Source organism: Capricornis sumatraensis, chromosome 4 (assembly GCF_032405125.1).
Source record: "Capricornis sumatraensis isolate serow.1 chromosome 4, serow.2, whole genome shotgun sequence".
Taxonomy (NCBI): Eukaryota; Metazoa; Chordata; class Mammalia; order Artiodactyla; family Bovidae; genus Capricornis; species Capricornis sumatraensis.
The window spans coordinates 120,958,483-120,972,741 of NC_091072.1; the positions used below are offsets into that span (position 1 = coordinate 120,958,483).

The 14,259-nt window shown below is 38.5% G+C and overlaps 1 protein-coding gene across 2 annotated transcripts in view; it reads left to right on the forward strand.

Annotated features, from left to right (window-relative positions):
* PKP2 (plakophilin 2) overlaps positions 1-14,259 on the forward strand; it is a 91,229-nt gene that overhangs the window by 20,578 nt on the left and 56,392 nt on the right. For both annotated transcript variants that reach the window (XM_068970513.1, XM_068970514.1), the window contains exon 4: positions 7,143-7,278. In XM_068970513.1, coding sequence (XP_068826614.1) covers positions 7,143-7,278 — 136 coding nt within the window. The remainder of the gene's footprint in view (positions 1-7,142; positions 7,279-14,259) is intronic.

Below are 14,259 nucleotides of genomic sequence, written 5' to 3' on the forward strand. Positions count from 1 at the left end.
AATCATGCTCCAAGAATAGGAGAAATACTTGGGATCAAGAAATTTAAAATAAATGGCAAGAAATCTATTCTTGATGATTCCCAAAGTTGCCATCCTAGAGAACAGAAATCATAGAAATGACCACTTCTTGAAAATGTTGCTATGTATAGAAAGGAAAGAGGGTCAGGGATATTTCCTATAATGATCAAGGTGGCATCCATATCTGGTTCTCTTCCTCCTTTGATGTGTCCCATGGCTCATTTCAGTTCCCCAGGCTGCCCCCTGAGAACACATGTTCTGCTTTCCTATGCCTTGCAGTGTCTCACATTTCAAGCTCTATCCAGTGCCTATATATGGAATTCAATTTTTTCACAAAGTCCCACATGTGAAGAAGTGTTCTTTCACATTTGTGGAACATTCCTTATAGAATAGGAATAAAACTATACTCTCTAAAACTGTAATCCTGCATAATGACAGAAGACATTAAACCATGGGTCTTTGTTTCTAAAAGAAGAATGGCTGACCAGTTTCTAATGTAGCTGAAAATCAAAACACTGGAGTAGAAGATAGATAGTCAGTAGCTGCTCTAAATCAGACTATTGAGAAAGATTTAAGAAATGACTAAGTAGAACACTGTAATCAGTTTTATGAAAATATGATTTCTGTACATAGACTGGTGGTTCAGCAAATGAATATTAGGTTGCTTCGCTGTCCCCAGCACTTCGCTAAGCACCATAGAGATAAAAATTTAATGGGATATATGAAGGTCTAGAGAAGATCTGTGGAAGAAGGCAATGGCAGCTCACTGCGGTACTCTTGCCTGGAGATTCCCATGGACTGAGGAGCCTGGTGGGCTGCAGTCCATGGGGGCATGAAGAGTCGGACACAACTGAGCGACTTGCCTTTTACTTTTCACTTTCAGGCATTGGAGAAGGAAATGGCAACCCACTCCAGTGTTCTTGCCTGGAGAATCCTAGGGATGGGGGAGCCTGGTGGGCTGCTGTCTATGGGGTCACACAGAGTCAGACACAACTGAAGTGACATAGCAGCAGCAGAGAAGATCTGTAAAGAAGAAAATAAGACACATCAAGTGCTAGATTGTACTAGTGTCTATAGGAATTCAAAGAACAAAAGAGTGATGCTTTTGCATTAGTTCAGTTCAGTTGCTCAGTCGTGTCCAACTCTTTGCGACCCCATGAATCGCAGCATGCCAGGCCTTCCTGTCCATCACCAACTCCCGGAGTTCACTCAGACTCACATCCATTGAGTCAGTGATGCCATCCAGCCATCTCATCCTCTGTCGTCCCCTTCTCCTCCTGCCCCCAATGCCTCCCAGCATCAGAGTCTTTTCCAATGAGTCAACTCTTCGCATGAGGTGGCCAAATACTGGAGTTTCAGCTTTAGCATCATTCCTTCCAAAGAAATCTCAGGGTTGATCTCCTTCAGAATGGACTGGTTGGATCTCCTTGTAGCCCAAGGGACTCTCAAGAGTCTTCTCCAACACCACAGTTCAAAAGCATCAATTCTTTGGCGCTCAGCTTTCTTCACAGTCTAACTCTCACATCCATACATGACCACAGGAAAAACCATAGCCTTGACTAGACGGACCTCAGTCGGCAATGTCTCTGCTTTTGAATATGCTATCTAGGTTGGTCATAACTTTTTTTCCAAGGAGTAAGAGTCTTTTAATTTCATGGCTGCAGTCATCATCTGCAGTGATTTTGGAGCCCCCCAAAATAAAGTCTGACACTGTTTCCACTGTTTCCCCATCTATTTCCCATGAAGTGATGGGACCAGATGCCATGATCTTCGTTTTCTGAATGTTGAGATTTAAGCCAACTTTTTCACTCTCCTCTTTCACTTTCATCAAGAGGCTTTTTAGTTCCTCTTCACTTTCTGCCATAAGGGTAGTGTCATCTGCATATCTGAGGTTATTGATATTTCTCCCAGCAATCTTGATTCCAGCTTGTGTTTCTTCCAGCCCAGCGTTTCTCATGATGTACTCTGCATATAAGTTAAATAAGCAGGGTGACAATATACAGCCTTGACGTACCCCTTTTCCTATTTGGAACCAGTCTGTTGTTCCATGTCCAGTTCTAATTGTTGCTTCCTGACCTGCATACAGATTTCTCAAGAGGCAGGTCAGGTGGTCTGATATTCCCATCTCTTTCAGAATTTTCCACAGTTTATTGTGATCCACACAGTCAAAGGCTTTGGCATAGTCGATAAAGCAGAAATAGATGTTTTTCTGGAACTCTCTTGCTTTTTCGATGATCCAGCGGATGTTGGCAATTTGACCTCTGGTTCCTCTGCCTTTTCTAAAACCAGCTTGAACATCTGGAAGTTCACAGTTCACGTATTGCTGAAGTCTGGCTTGGAGAATTTTGAGCATTACTTTACTAGCGTGTGAGATGAGTGCAATTGTGTGGTAGTTTGAGCATTCTTTGGCATTGCCTTTCTTTGGAATTGGAATGAAAACTGACCTTTTCCAGTCCTGTGACCACTGCTGAGTTTTCAAAATTTGCTGGCATATTGAGTGCAGCACTTTCACAGCATCATCTTTCAGGATTTGAAACAGCTCAACTGGAATTCCATCACCTCCACTAATTTTGTTTGTAGTGATGCTTTCTAAGGCCCACTTGACTTCACATTCCAAGATATCTGGCTCTAGATGAGTGATCACACCATCGTGATTATCTGGGTTGTGAAGATCTTTTTTGTACAGTTCTTCTGTGTATTCTTGCCACCTCTTCTTAATATCTTCTGCTTCTGTTAGGTCCATACCATTTCTGTCCTTTATTGAGCCCATCTTTGCATGAAATGTTCCCTTGGTATCTCTAATTTTCTTGAAGAGATCTCTAGTCTTTCCCATTCTGGTGTTTTCCTCTATTTCTCTGCATTGATCACTGAAGAAGGCTCTCTTATCTCTTCTTGCTATTCTCTGGAACTCTGCATTCAGATGCTTGTATCTCTCCTTTTCTCCTTTGCTTTTTGCCTCTCTTCTTTTCACAGCTCTTTGCATTAAGAGAGGGAGACAAAGATGAGTGACTGTCTCTGGTTTGATCGCCAGTGAAGTTTGTCATGTAGAGCAGCACAGAACAGAAAAGATGTCATATTAACTTCCCTTCACATCCTCTGCTTCTTTAGTTCTTTGATTATTCAGGCCTCTTTCAACTATATCTTTCTTTCTATTTTTAACAGCCCAGTTCACAACTTCATTGCTTCAGCTAAGACTTTTGTAATGCCCTCAAAACTGTCTCTAGAAACTCATATCCACTCTAAAGTCACCTTTATGAAGCAGTGCTTTCATCACACCTAAAATCTTTGTGAGGTAGGAGGGTTTGCATTTCCTAAGCATCTGACAACACGAGGGAGCTCTTCATTCATCATTTGGTGTTTGCTTGACCTTCAGAGCTGTTCTGATATCTGTGAACCATCCTGGGGTAGGGCTGTGTTGTTATTGGCAGGAATGTGGTTGCTGAGGGATTGCATACCAAAGAAAAAAAGTACATGTTTTTAATTTTTTCCTATAATTACTCATATTCTGACCAATACTTTACACTGCTTCCTGTTTACATTTTTATGATGAAGGTATTGACATCATATTAACATATTAACTAAAGTGGTTGAAAAGACTCACTATTGGAGAATACATTCAGTGGATAATGGAACCCAGGAACAACTGCTCGTCCTGATCCTTCCCTCCCCAACCCTTTCTCCCAAGCCACATTTCTATAGGCTTCAAGAAATGTTTTATAAGTGAGCAGAAAGGGAAGGAGGAGGGAAGAAAGGGAGGCAGAGAAGAAAGTAAGGAGGAAGAGAGAGAGATTGAAGGAAACCAAAAAGGAGCCTGCAGGGCCTTGCCTGGGTACAAAATTCCCTCCATGTCCCCCGTTTCTTGTTTGAAGAAAGGCTTTAGTCTCCTAGGCTTTCTCTAAGACCCAAAGAGCAAGAGCTTAAGCAGTTAATGATCAGAACATGAGTCACAGGACTCCTGGTTCACCCTGAGGACTATAGATAACAATCTGACATGTATCTTAGAGTTGTTTTGCAGAAATTAGGATCCCTAATCATGGTGGATGGTTACTACATGCTCACTGGTTGGAACTAGAAGGCTGAGTGTTAAGATTCCTGAAACGTAATTCTGTTACCCCACTAGGAATGAATCAGAAGAATATCCACAAGCTGACTAGGCACCTTGCAACCCTCACCCCTAGTTTTCCTTTTAAATATCCTGTCCTGACAGCCATCCTGTTTTTTGAGCGTGAGCTGCCCTTTCTCCTTGCTGGGTGTCCTATAACAAACACTGTACTTTCCTTCAGCACAACCCAGTGTCATAAGATTAGCTTTGCTGAGTGTTGGGTGAGCAGACTCCAATTCCACTGGGTAAAGAGAGAATGGAGGAGGAAAGGAATAGCTTTAGCTGGGGATAGGAATACAGAAGGGATGATATTTGAATTGAGTCTTGAAGAATGATAAGAAATAGGTAGAAGGGTGGGTTTCCTAGAAACATCAGAGAGAGTGGCTTGTGAAGGGCATGCAGCATTTAGAGAAGGATTAAAAGTCGGGCGTGATTGGAGGAAGAGTTAGTCCATCAGGGGAGGGAGAGGAGATGGGGTGGAGGATGGCAAGAGAGGGAGCCAGACTGAAGTCAGAACATATGCTGTGCTATATGGTTAGACTTTACAGACAGTAACACAACAGAAAATTGATGCCCTGACAGCTGTGGCAGACGTTCTTGTTGAGGAAGTCTTTGTTCTGTTTGGGAATTGTTTTTAGTGATAAATTGAAGTAGCATTAGGTTGGCTGGCAGTGAATGAAGAACTTCTTTGTGAATCATGTTCAGGAAAATAAAGGATTAGAGTAATGGAATTATTTGTTGGTTGGGAAATTTTGGTTTGGATGGGAAATTTTGTTGGGAAATTCAAACTTTCTTGAGTCATTTATGACTTATGAAATGGATTAATGGCTAAATCTTAAAAAAAGAAGTATTAAACAGAAGGCTATTCTTAGCTTATGAATGCTGTCTCATCAATTTAAACACCTATAGTGGTAGATGGTGAAAGACTTAAAATTTTTTTGACTTTTGATTTCCCTGTAATTGGAGTCCATGCCTGTGAAATATTTCCATCTTTTTAAAAGGGAGTTTATGTTAAATAAAAGTGATTCAGATTCTAGTTTTAATGGTAATAGCCTACACTTTTACCAATTAAGTTGACTCCTGAGGCATAAAAGTTTAAAATATGAGATCATTATATAATTCTCAGTATAGATGCCAGAACTGCTTCATTTTTAATACCCTTATACTCATGAGGTAACACTTCTATGTTTGGACATGTGTTTCAGAAGCAGTGGAAATTAGTTTTTAGTCATGAAGCCTGTTACTCTTATCCTCTCACCTGTGCCACACCCATTCACACACAGACATGCCACTCACAACATGAAAATCCTCCCCTCAGTACATAGGTGCATGTATTGGTGGGTTAGCCTGATATAAGAGAGAATTTCTTCACCATGCTTGCTAGCAGATGCTGGAAAATACCTTCCCATAATGTCTTAGAAAACTCTGTTAACTGAAATGAATCAGTTGTGATCCTCTTTGACACCGAAGAGAACCCTAGGTCACTTTTAAGGCATGTCTTTAGCCACAGTCCTAAGGTGGTGCCATCCTCAGTGTGGTTTCTCTGAGATGATACTTTGTTGTTGTTATTCAGCCTCTAAGTCATGTCAGACTCTCTGTGGCCCCATGGACTGCAGTATGCCAGGCTTCCTTGTTCTTCAGTATCTCCTGGAGTTTGCTCAAATTCATGTCCATTGAATCAGTGATGCTGTCCTAACCATCTCATTCTCTGCCCCCCTCTTCTCCTTTTGCCTTCAATCTTTCCCAGCATCAGGGTCTTTTCTATGAGTGGGCTTTTCCAATCAGGTGGTCACAGTATTAGAGCTTCAGCTTTAGTGTCAGTCCTTCCAATGAATATTCAAGTTTGATTTTCTTTGGAATTGGCTCATTTGATCTCCTTGCAGTCCAAGGGACTCTCAAGAGTCTTATTCAGTACCGCGGTTCAAAAAGCATCAATTCTTTGGCACTCAGCCTTCTTTATGGTCCAACTCTCACATCCATACATGACTGCTGGAAAAACCATAGCTTTGACTGTACGGACCTTTGTAGGCAAAGTAATGCCTCTGCTTTTTAATAGGCTGTCTAAGTTTGTCATAGCTTTCCTTCCAAGGAGCAAGCATCTTTCAAATAAACAAATAAAATTTTAAAAATAAAAAAGGAAATACAAATACACCTTGGTAATAGGCTGCCTAAACTTAGTCACCCTCCAGGCAGAAATAAAATGGGAAGGAGAATCAATGCCACTTTTGTGAGACATTTGGGAGTTATTGTTTTATTCATAGCAATTTTATTTATTCTCTATAAATTATCTTCTCAGTATCAAACTATATCCGATTTCATCAATACTGTATGCATTTGCAATTAGTAGAGGACAAAGTATGTTACTTAGACTGTAGCTGAATGTCATTACAATGGTAACAGAATGTTTATTAAATTGTATTTAAAAGGGACTTTTTATTAATATTATTCCATTTAATCATTATCTTTCCTGTTGGATTCTGTCATAACTTATTTTAACCATACAAACTCAGTTTTCCTGGCTTATACTGTTTATATACTACTGTATTCATTAAATAGTAGCACCTTTAGAATGCTTCTTTTAAAACTTATTCTCAGGTGTAATAGATTTTAAGCAGCTGTGAGAAAAATATAATAATTTTTGAGGGAAGGTATTTAATTTTCAGGTATGAGATTACCAAGGTAGGGATAATTTTTAATTTCTCTGACCAAATTTCTTTTAAATTTCATGTCAGATACATTTATATTTCATGTGAGACATATATGTATCTTAAATAGAGAGAAGTTTCTTCTCAATTCAGTAGTGTCCTCAGAAGCTAGTCTGACCAGAAGTGGAGTGTTTCTGCTGCTGGATTCCTATACCTTCTGACCTCAGAAGCTAATTTTTCTTTTGCCTGAACAGGAGCCAAGGCTCAGATGTTCTAGGTGCTTCCTGATATTAGGCAGGTTATCCCTTGGAGGATCAAGTTGACAGGCAGGAGGGAGCAGGTTTGGAATCTTGCTGAATCTGTGATTGTTTGTCTAGGAATGTGGACACGGAGATGACTCTGGAACGAGCAGTGAGTATGCTTGAGGCAGACCACACGCCACCGTCCAAGATTCCTATTGCAGCTACTTTCATACAGCATGAGTGTTTCCAGAAATCTGAAGCACGGAAAAGGGTGAGTATATCATCTCAAGTCTGGTGCAAAGCAAGCATACTTTCACATCTATTATGGTGATCCTGCAAACTGAAACCAAATTTAATTTAATATTTGAAATTATTGAATTATTTGTGGGCTTCCCAGGTGAATCAGCTGGTAAAGAATCCTCCTGTAACGTGGGAAACCTGGGTTTGAACCCTGGGTTGGGAAGAGCCCCTGGAGAAGGGACGGCTACCCACTCCGGTATTCTGGCCTGGAGAATTCCATGGACCGTACAATCTATGGGGTCCCAAAGAATCGGACACAACTGAGTGACTTTAACTTTCATTTTTTTCATGTCAATCATAGCTTATTTTTAAAATTAATTAAATAATTAAAAATAATCTTTTATTGAGACCTTTTAATCTAAAAGGAAATATACACTGATTACCAAAAAAATTTTCTGCAATCCAGAAAATTAGAGCATAAATGACTACATGTACCTCTCCCTTCTTTGTCTGACCTTTCCTTTTAGAACCATCTCCAGAGATAATTGTTTATAGCAGTCTGTGTATTTTCAGGTTTTTTGGAGAGAAGAGGGGAGAGAGAGAAAATGAGTGTACATTTTAGGCTATTGTTTTCTATATTTAAAAAATATATCAAATGTGAGCAATGTGTTCTAAGTTTTTATTTTCCTTAAACAGTTTCTTTAACATTACAACAATGACTCAATGAATAGCTTTATGCATATATCTTTCGGCATTTCTACCAGTGTTGCTATAGGACAGATCCTCTAAGATGGAATCAATAGGTCACTTTGTTTTAAATGATACGTTTGTAGGGGGGAAAAAATCACAGTTTAAAAAGGTACGCAGTGAATAGAAGTTTTTCTCCTACTCCAAACCCCAGTCTAGGCCTCCATCTCCCTCTTTTTCTCTCAACCTCCCATTCTCTGTCCTCCTCCTCCCCTCCTTCTCTCTTTGTCTCTCACATCAATTTTAAGGTACCTTTCCAGAGATAGTTTATGCATGTAGAAGCAGTTATTGGATGGGTTGATTGAATATCCTTTTTGTTTTAAAATAAAATCACAAATGGTAACAGGTTACTTACAATACTCAGTACTTTGTTTTAATTTAACACTGTATCTTGGAAATCTTCAGTATATATTACCCCTACCTTCATTCTTTAAAACTGCTACCTACATAGATTTTCTATTAATTTATTTCTTTTTAATTGGAGGATAATTACTTTACAATATTGTGTTGGTTTCTGCTATACATCAATGTGAATAAGCCGTAAGTGTACCTATGTCCTCTCCCTCTTAAACATGCTTCCCACCCCATCCCACCCTTCTAGGTTGTCACAGAGCACTGGATTTGAGCTCCTTGTGTATTTTACATATGATAGTGTGTATGTTTCAGCGTTAACTCTCAATTCATCCCACCCTCACCCTCCTCTACTGTGTCATCAAGTCTGTTTTTTATGTCTGTGTCTCCTTTGAAGTAAAGTGAAGTGAAGTGAAGTGAAGTCGCTCAGTCGTGTCTGACTCTTTGCAAACCCATGGACTGTAGCCTACCAGGCTCCTCCCTCCATGGGATTCTCCAGACAAGAGTACTGGAGTGGGTTGCCATTTCCTTCTCCAGGGGATCTTCCCGACCCAGGGATCAAACCTGGGTCTCCTACATTCCAGGCAGACGCTTTAACCTCTGAGCCATGCAGGTCAGGAAGCTGCCTTGCAAATAGGTTCATCAGTCCCATCTTTCTAGATTCCATATATATGTGTTTATGTGTGTGTGTGTGTGTGTGTGTGTGTGTGTGTGTGTGTGTTAATTAAAACGGCTACATAGATTTCTCTTATATAAATGCACTAATTTTGTTTGTTCTGTTTTTTAACAGTTTTATTAAGGTTAAAAATGACAAAATTTTTGATACGTTTTGATACAGTGAAACCATCATTACAATCAATACAGTGAGCAAATTCATTACCTCCAAAGTTTCCTTGTGCCCCTTGGTAATCAGTACATTCTACCCCTCCACGACCCACTTCCCATCCCCAGGCAGTCAATGATCTGCTTTCTGTTACTATAGATTAGTTTAATTTTCTAGAATTGTATATAAATGGTATCATAGAGTAAATACGCATTTTTTTTTGTCTGAATTTTTTTACTCAGCTTAAATCTTTTATGGTTGTGTGTATCAAAAGGCGTGGGTATGTGTGTATGTGTGTGTGGCTGAGTAGTATTTTGTTTTGTGGTTACCATAATGTGTTTATCCACTTACCTGTCGATGGGCATTTGAGTTTTAGTTATTACAAATAAAGTTGCTATGAACATATGTTTACAAACAAATGTTTTAATTTCTCTGAGGTAAATACCTTGGAGTAGAATACCTGGATGATATTGTAGTTGTTTGACTTTTTAAGGATTTGCCAAACTGTTTTACAAAGTAACTATACCAGTTTACATTCCCATTAGTGATGTATGAGAGTTCTGGTTCCTCTATGTCCTAACACTTGATATGGTCAGTCTTAATTAGAGGCAAAATGTAGTAGTTTTTCATTGTGGTTTTAATTTGCATTTTCCTAATGACTAATGTTGAGCATCTTTTCATTTGCTTGTTATCTATATATTGATACCTTCTTTGGTGAAATGTGTTTTCAGATCTTTTGCCTGTTTTTTTTATTTAGGTCTTCTGTTTTCTTATTATTGAATTTTGATATTTCTTTATAGATTCTGGATATAAGTCTTTTTTCGTATGTATGATTTGGAAATATTTTCACTCAGTTGTGTTTTGTTTTTTCATTCTTTCAACAGTTTTAAATTTTGATGGAGTATAATTTATCAGTTTTTTCCTTGCGGATCACACTTCTCATGGTGTATCCAAGAAATCTTTCTGTTGTTAAAGGTCACAAAAATAATCTCCTATATTTTCTTCCAGAAGTTTTTTTAAGTATAAGACTTTATTGTTGAATAGTCCATTTGTGATTAATCTTTGTATGTATTGCAAAATGTTTACCAAAGTTCCTTTTGCTAAAACATGTATATCAATATATGCAATTGTTTAGGCAGGATTTGTCAAAAAGATTATCCTTTTGGTACTGAGTTATTTTTGAACTTCTCTTGAAAACGAATTAATCATATACATGAGTTTAATTCTGGACTATGCATTCTATCCCATTGACCCCTATCTTTATACAAATACCATACTGTCTCGATTACTATAGTTTTATATTAAGTCTTGAAATTAGGTACTGTTAGTTCCCTGACTTTGTTCTTTTTCAAATTATTTTGGCTGTTCTAGGTGTTTTTGCAGTTCTATTTGAATTTTAGAAATAAACTTGTCAATTTCCATATTTTAAAACCAACTGTTGGGATTTTGTTTTGAGGTTGAATTGAATCTATAGATCAATCTGTGGAGAACTGACATCTAAACAAGTCTTCTGACCTCTGATCATGGCATATTTTGCCACTTATGTTGGTCTTTAGTTTCTCTCAGCAGTGTTTTTTGGTTTTTACTCTAGAGATCTTTCATGTCTTTTGTCAGATCTGCCCTTAAAGTCCCATATTTCTAGATGCTTTTATAAATGGTCATGGTTTTTTCATTTTAATTTTTGATAGTTTCATGATAGTAGATAGAAATTCAGTTCATCTGTTGATTTTGTATGTGTGTTATTACTAAATTTACTTATTAGCTCTTATAACATATTTGTAGATTCATCATATTTCTACATAGAAGATCATACCAGCTATAAATAAAGACAGTTTTTTTTCCTTTCCAGTCTTCTTTGATTTTGTTCTGGCTAGCACCTCCAGTACAGTGTTAGAGAAGAGTGGATATGTTGCCCTGTTCCTGATCATAAGGGAAAGCATTCAGTTGTGCTTTCATTCTTAAGTATGATTTTTACCTGTAAGGTTTTTTAGTTGTATTTTTTTTGAGGAATTTAATATGGGGGATTTTTGTTGCTTTTCTTTTCTTTTTTTGGAAGAAAGGGAAAGGCTTGTACTTTAATATTCTTAATAACAGTTTTTCCTGCTTTTTGTTTTGTCTTTTGTGTTTTTTTAATTGAGATATAACTGGCATATAACATATTAGTTTTAGACATACAATGTAATGATACAGTATATGAATGTATTATACAGTGATCAGCACAATAAATCTGGTTACCATTCATCACCACACATAGTTATAAGATTATTTTTGTCATGAGAAGTTTTAAAATCTACTGTCTGGCAACTTTAAAGTACGCAGTACCATATTATTAACTATAGTCATCAGGCTGTACATTACATCCCCAGAACTATTTATGTTACAGCTGTAAATTTGTACCTTTTGACGCCCTTCACCCAGTGTACCCTCCCTCAAACTCCCTCCCCAACTTCTGGCAACTGGCAACCTGTTCTCTGTATCTGTGATTTTGTCTTTGGTTTGTTCTGTTTGTTTCTTAGATTCCAGATGTGAGTGAGATCATAGGGTGTTTGTCTGTCTCTGACTTATTTCACTTAACATACTGCCTTTAAGGTCCATCCATGTTGTTGCAGTGACAATAGTTGCTTCCTTTTAATAGCTGAATAATATTCTGTATATATATGGAATATATATGTGTATACACACATACACCACAACTCCTGTATCTACTCATTCATCAGTGGATACTTAGGTTGTTTCCATGTCTCTATAAATAATGTTGTAGTGAACATGGGGATTCATACATCTTTTTGAGTTAGTGTTTTTGTTTCCTTAGGATAAATACCTATAATTAAAATTGCTGCATCATATTGTAGTTCTCAGTTCAGTTCAGTTCAGTCGCTCAGTTGTGTCCAGCTCTTTGAGACCCCATGAACTGCACCACGCCAGGCCTACCTGTCCATCACCAACTTCTGGAGTTCACTCAAACTCACATCCGTCGAGTCGGTGATGCCATCCAGGCATCTCATCCTCTGTCATCCCCTTCTCCTCCTGCCCCCAATCGCTCCCAGCATCAGAGACTTTTCCTTCGCATGAGGTGGCCAAAGCACTGGAGTCAACACTTCTCATGAGGTGGCCAAAGCACTGGAGTTTCAGCTTTAGCATCAGTCCTTCCAAAGAACACCCAGGACTGATCTCCTTTAGAATGGACTGGTTGGATCTCCTTGCAGTCCAAGGGACTCTCAAGAGTCTTCTCCAACACCATACTTCAAAACCATCAATTCTTTGGCACTCAGCTTTCTTCACAGTCAAACTCTCACATCCATACATGACCACTGGAAAAACCATAGCCTTGACTAGACGGACCTTAGTCGGCAAAGTAATGTCTCTGCTTTTGAATGTGTTATCTAGGTTGGTCATAACTTTCCTTCCAAGGAGTAAGCGTCTTTTAATTTCATGGCTGCAGTCACCATCTGCAGTGATTTTGGAACCCCCAAAAATAAAGTCTGACACTGTTTCCACTGTTTCCCCATCTATTTCCCACGAAGTGATGGGACCAGTGATCTTTGCCATGATCTTTGTTTTCTGAATGTTGAGCTTTAAGCCAGCTTTTTCACTCTCCACTTTCACTTTCATCAAGAGGCTTTTTAGTTCCTCTTCACTTTCTGCCATAGGGTGGTGTCATCTGCATATCTGAGGTGATTGATATTTCTCCCGGCAGTCTTGATTCCAGCTTGTGTTTCTTCCAGCCCAGCATTTCTCATGATGTACTCTGCATATAAGTTAAATAAGCAGGGTGACAATATACAGCCTTGACGTACTCCTTTTCCTATTTGGAACCAGTCTGTTGTTGCATGTCCAGTTCTAACTGTTGCTTCCTAACCTGCATATAGGTTTCTCAAGAGGCACGTTAGGTGGTCTGATATTCCCATCTCTTTCAGAATTTTCCACAGTTTATTGTGATCCACACAGTCAAAGGCTTTGGCATAGTCACTAAAGCAGAAATAGATGTTTTTCTGGAACTCTCTTGCTTTTTCCGTGATCCAACAGATGTTGGCAATTTGACCTCTGGTTCCTTTGCCTTTTCTAAAACCAGTTGAACATCTGGAAGTTCACGATTCATGTATTGCTGAAGCCTGGCTTGGAGAATTTTGAGCATTACTTTACTAGCATGTGAGATGAGTACAATTGTACGGTAGTTTGAGCATTCTTTGGCATTGCCTTTCTTTGGGATTGGAATGAAAACTGACCTTTTTCAGTCCTGTGGCCTCTGCTGAGTTTTCTAAATTTGCTGTTCTACTTTTCATTTTTTGAGGAACCTCCATACCATTTTCCAAAGTGTGCCAATTTACATTCCCACCAGTAGTGTACAGGGTTTGCTTTTCTCCACGCCCTTGCCAGTGCTGTTATTTCTTGTCTTTTGGTAGTAGCCATTCTAACAGGTGGGAGGTAATCATCTCATTTTGGTTTTGATTTGCATTTCCTTGAGGATGAGTGATATTAAACATCATTTCATGTGTTTTTTGGCCATCTGTCTGTTTTCTCTGGAAAAATGTCTATTCTTGCCCTCTTCTCATTTTTTAATCAGGTTGTTTGGATGTTGACTTGTATGAATTATTTGTATATTTTGTATATTAACCCCTTATCAGATGATTTGCAGTTATTTTCTGCCATTTATAGGATGCCTTTTTCATTTCTTTTAGATATTTTTTTGGATGTGGGCCATTTATAAAGTTCTTAGTGAATTTGATTTAGTGCTTCTGTTTTATGGTTTAGTATTTTGACCACAAGGAATGTAGAATCTTAGCTCCCCAGCCAGTGATCAAACCCATACCCTATGCACTGGAACATGTAATCTTAACCACTGGACCACTATTTCTGCTTTCGTTGCTTTTTTCTTCATGTGTCAAATCCAGAAAATCATCACCATTACCAAGGTCAAGGAGCTTATAGCCTATATTTTCAGGAGATTATAGTTTCAGGTCTTAACATTGAAGTCTTTAATCCATTTTCATTTGATTTGGGGGTATGGTATAAGATAGTTATATTAAACATGTTTGGAGCTAAGTTGTCCACCAGGAAGGGATAAGGAACAAACTTGTCAAGGGCTGCACT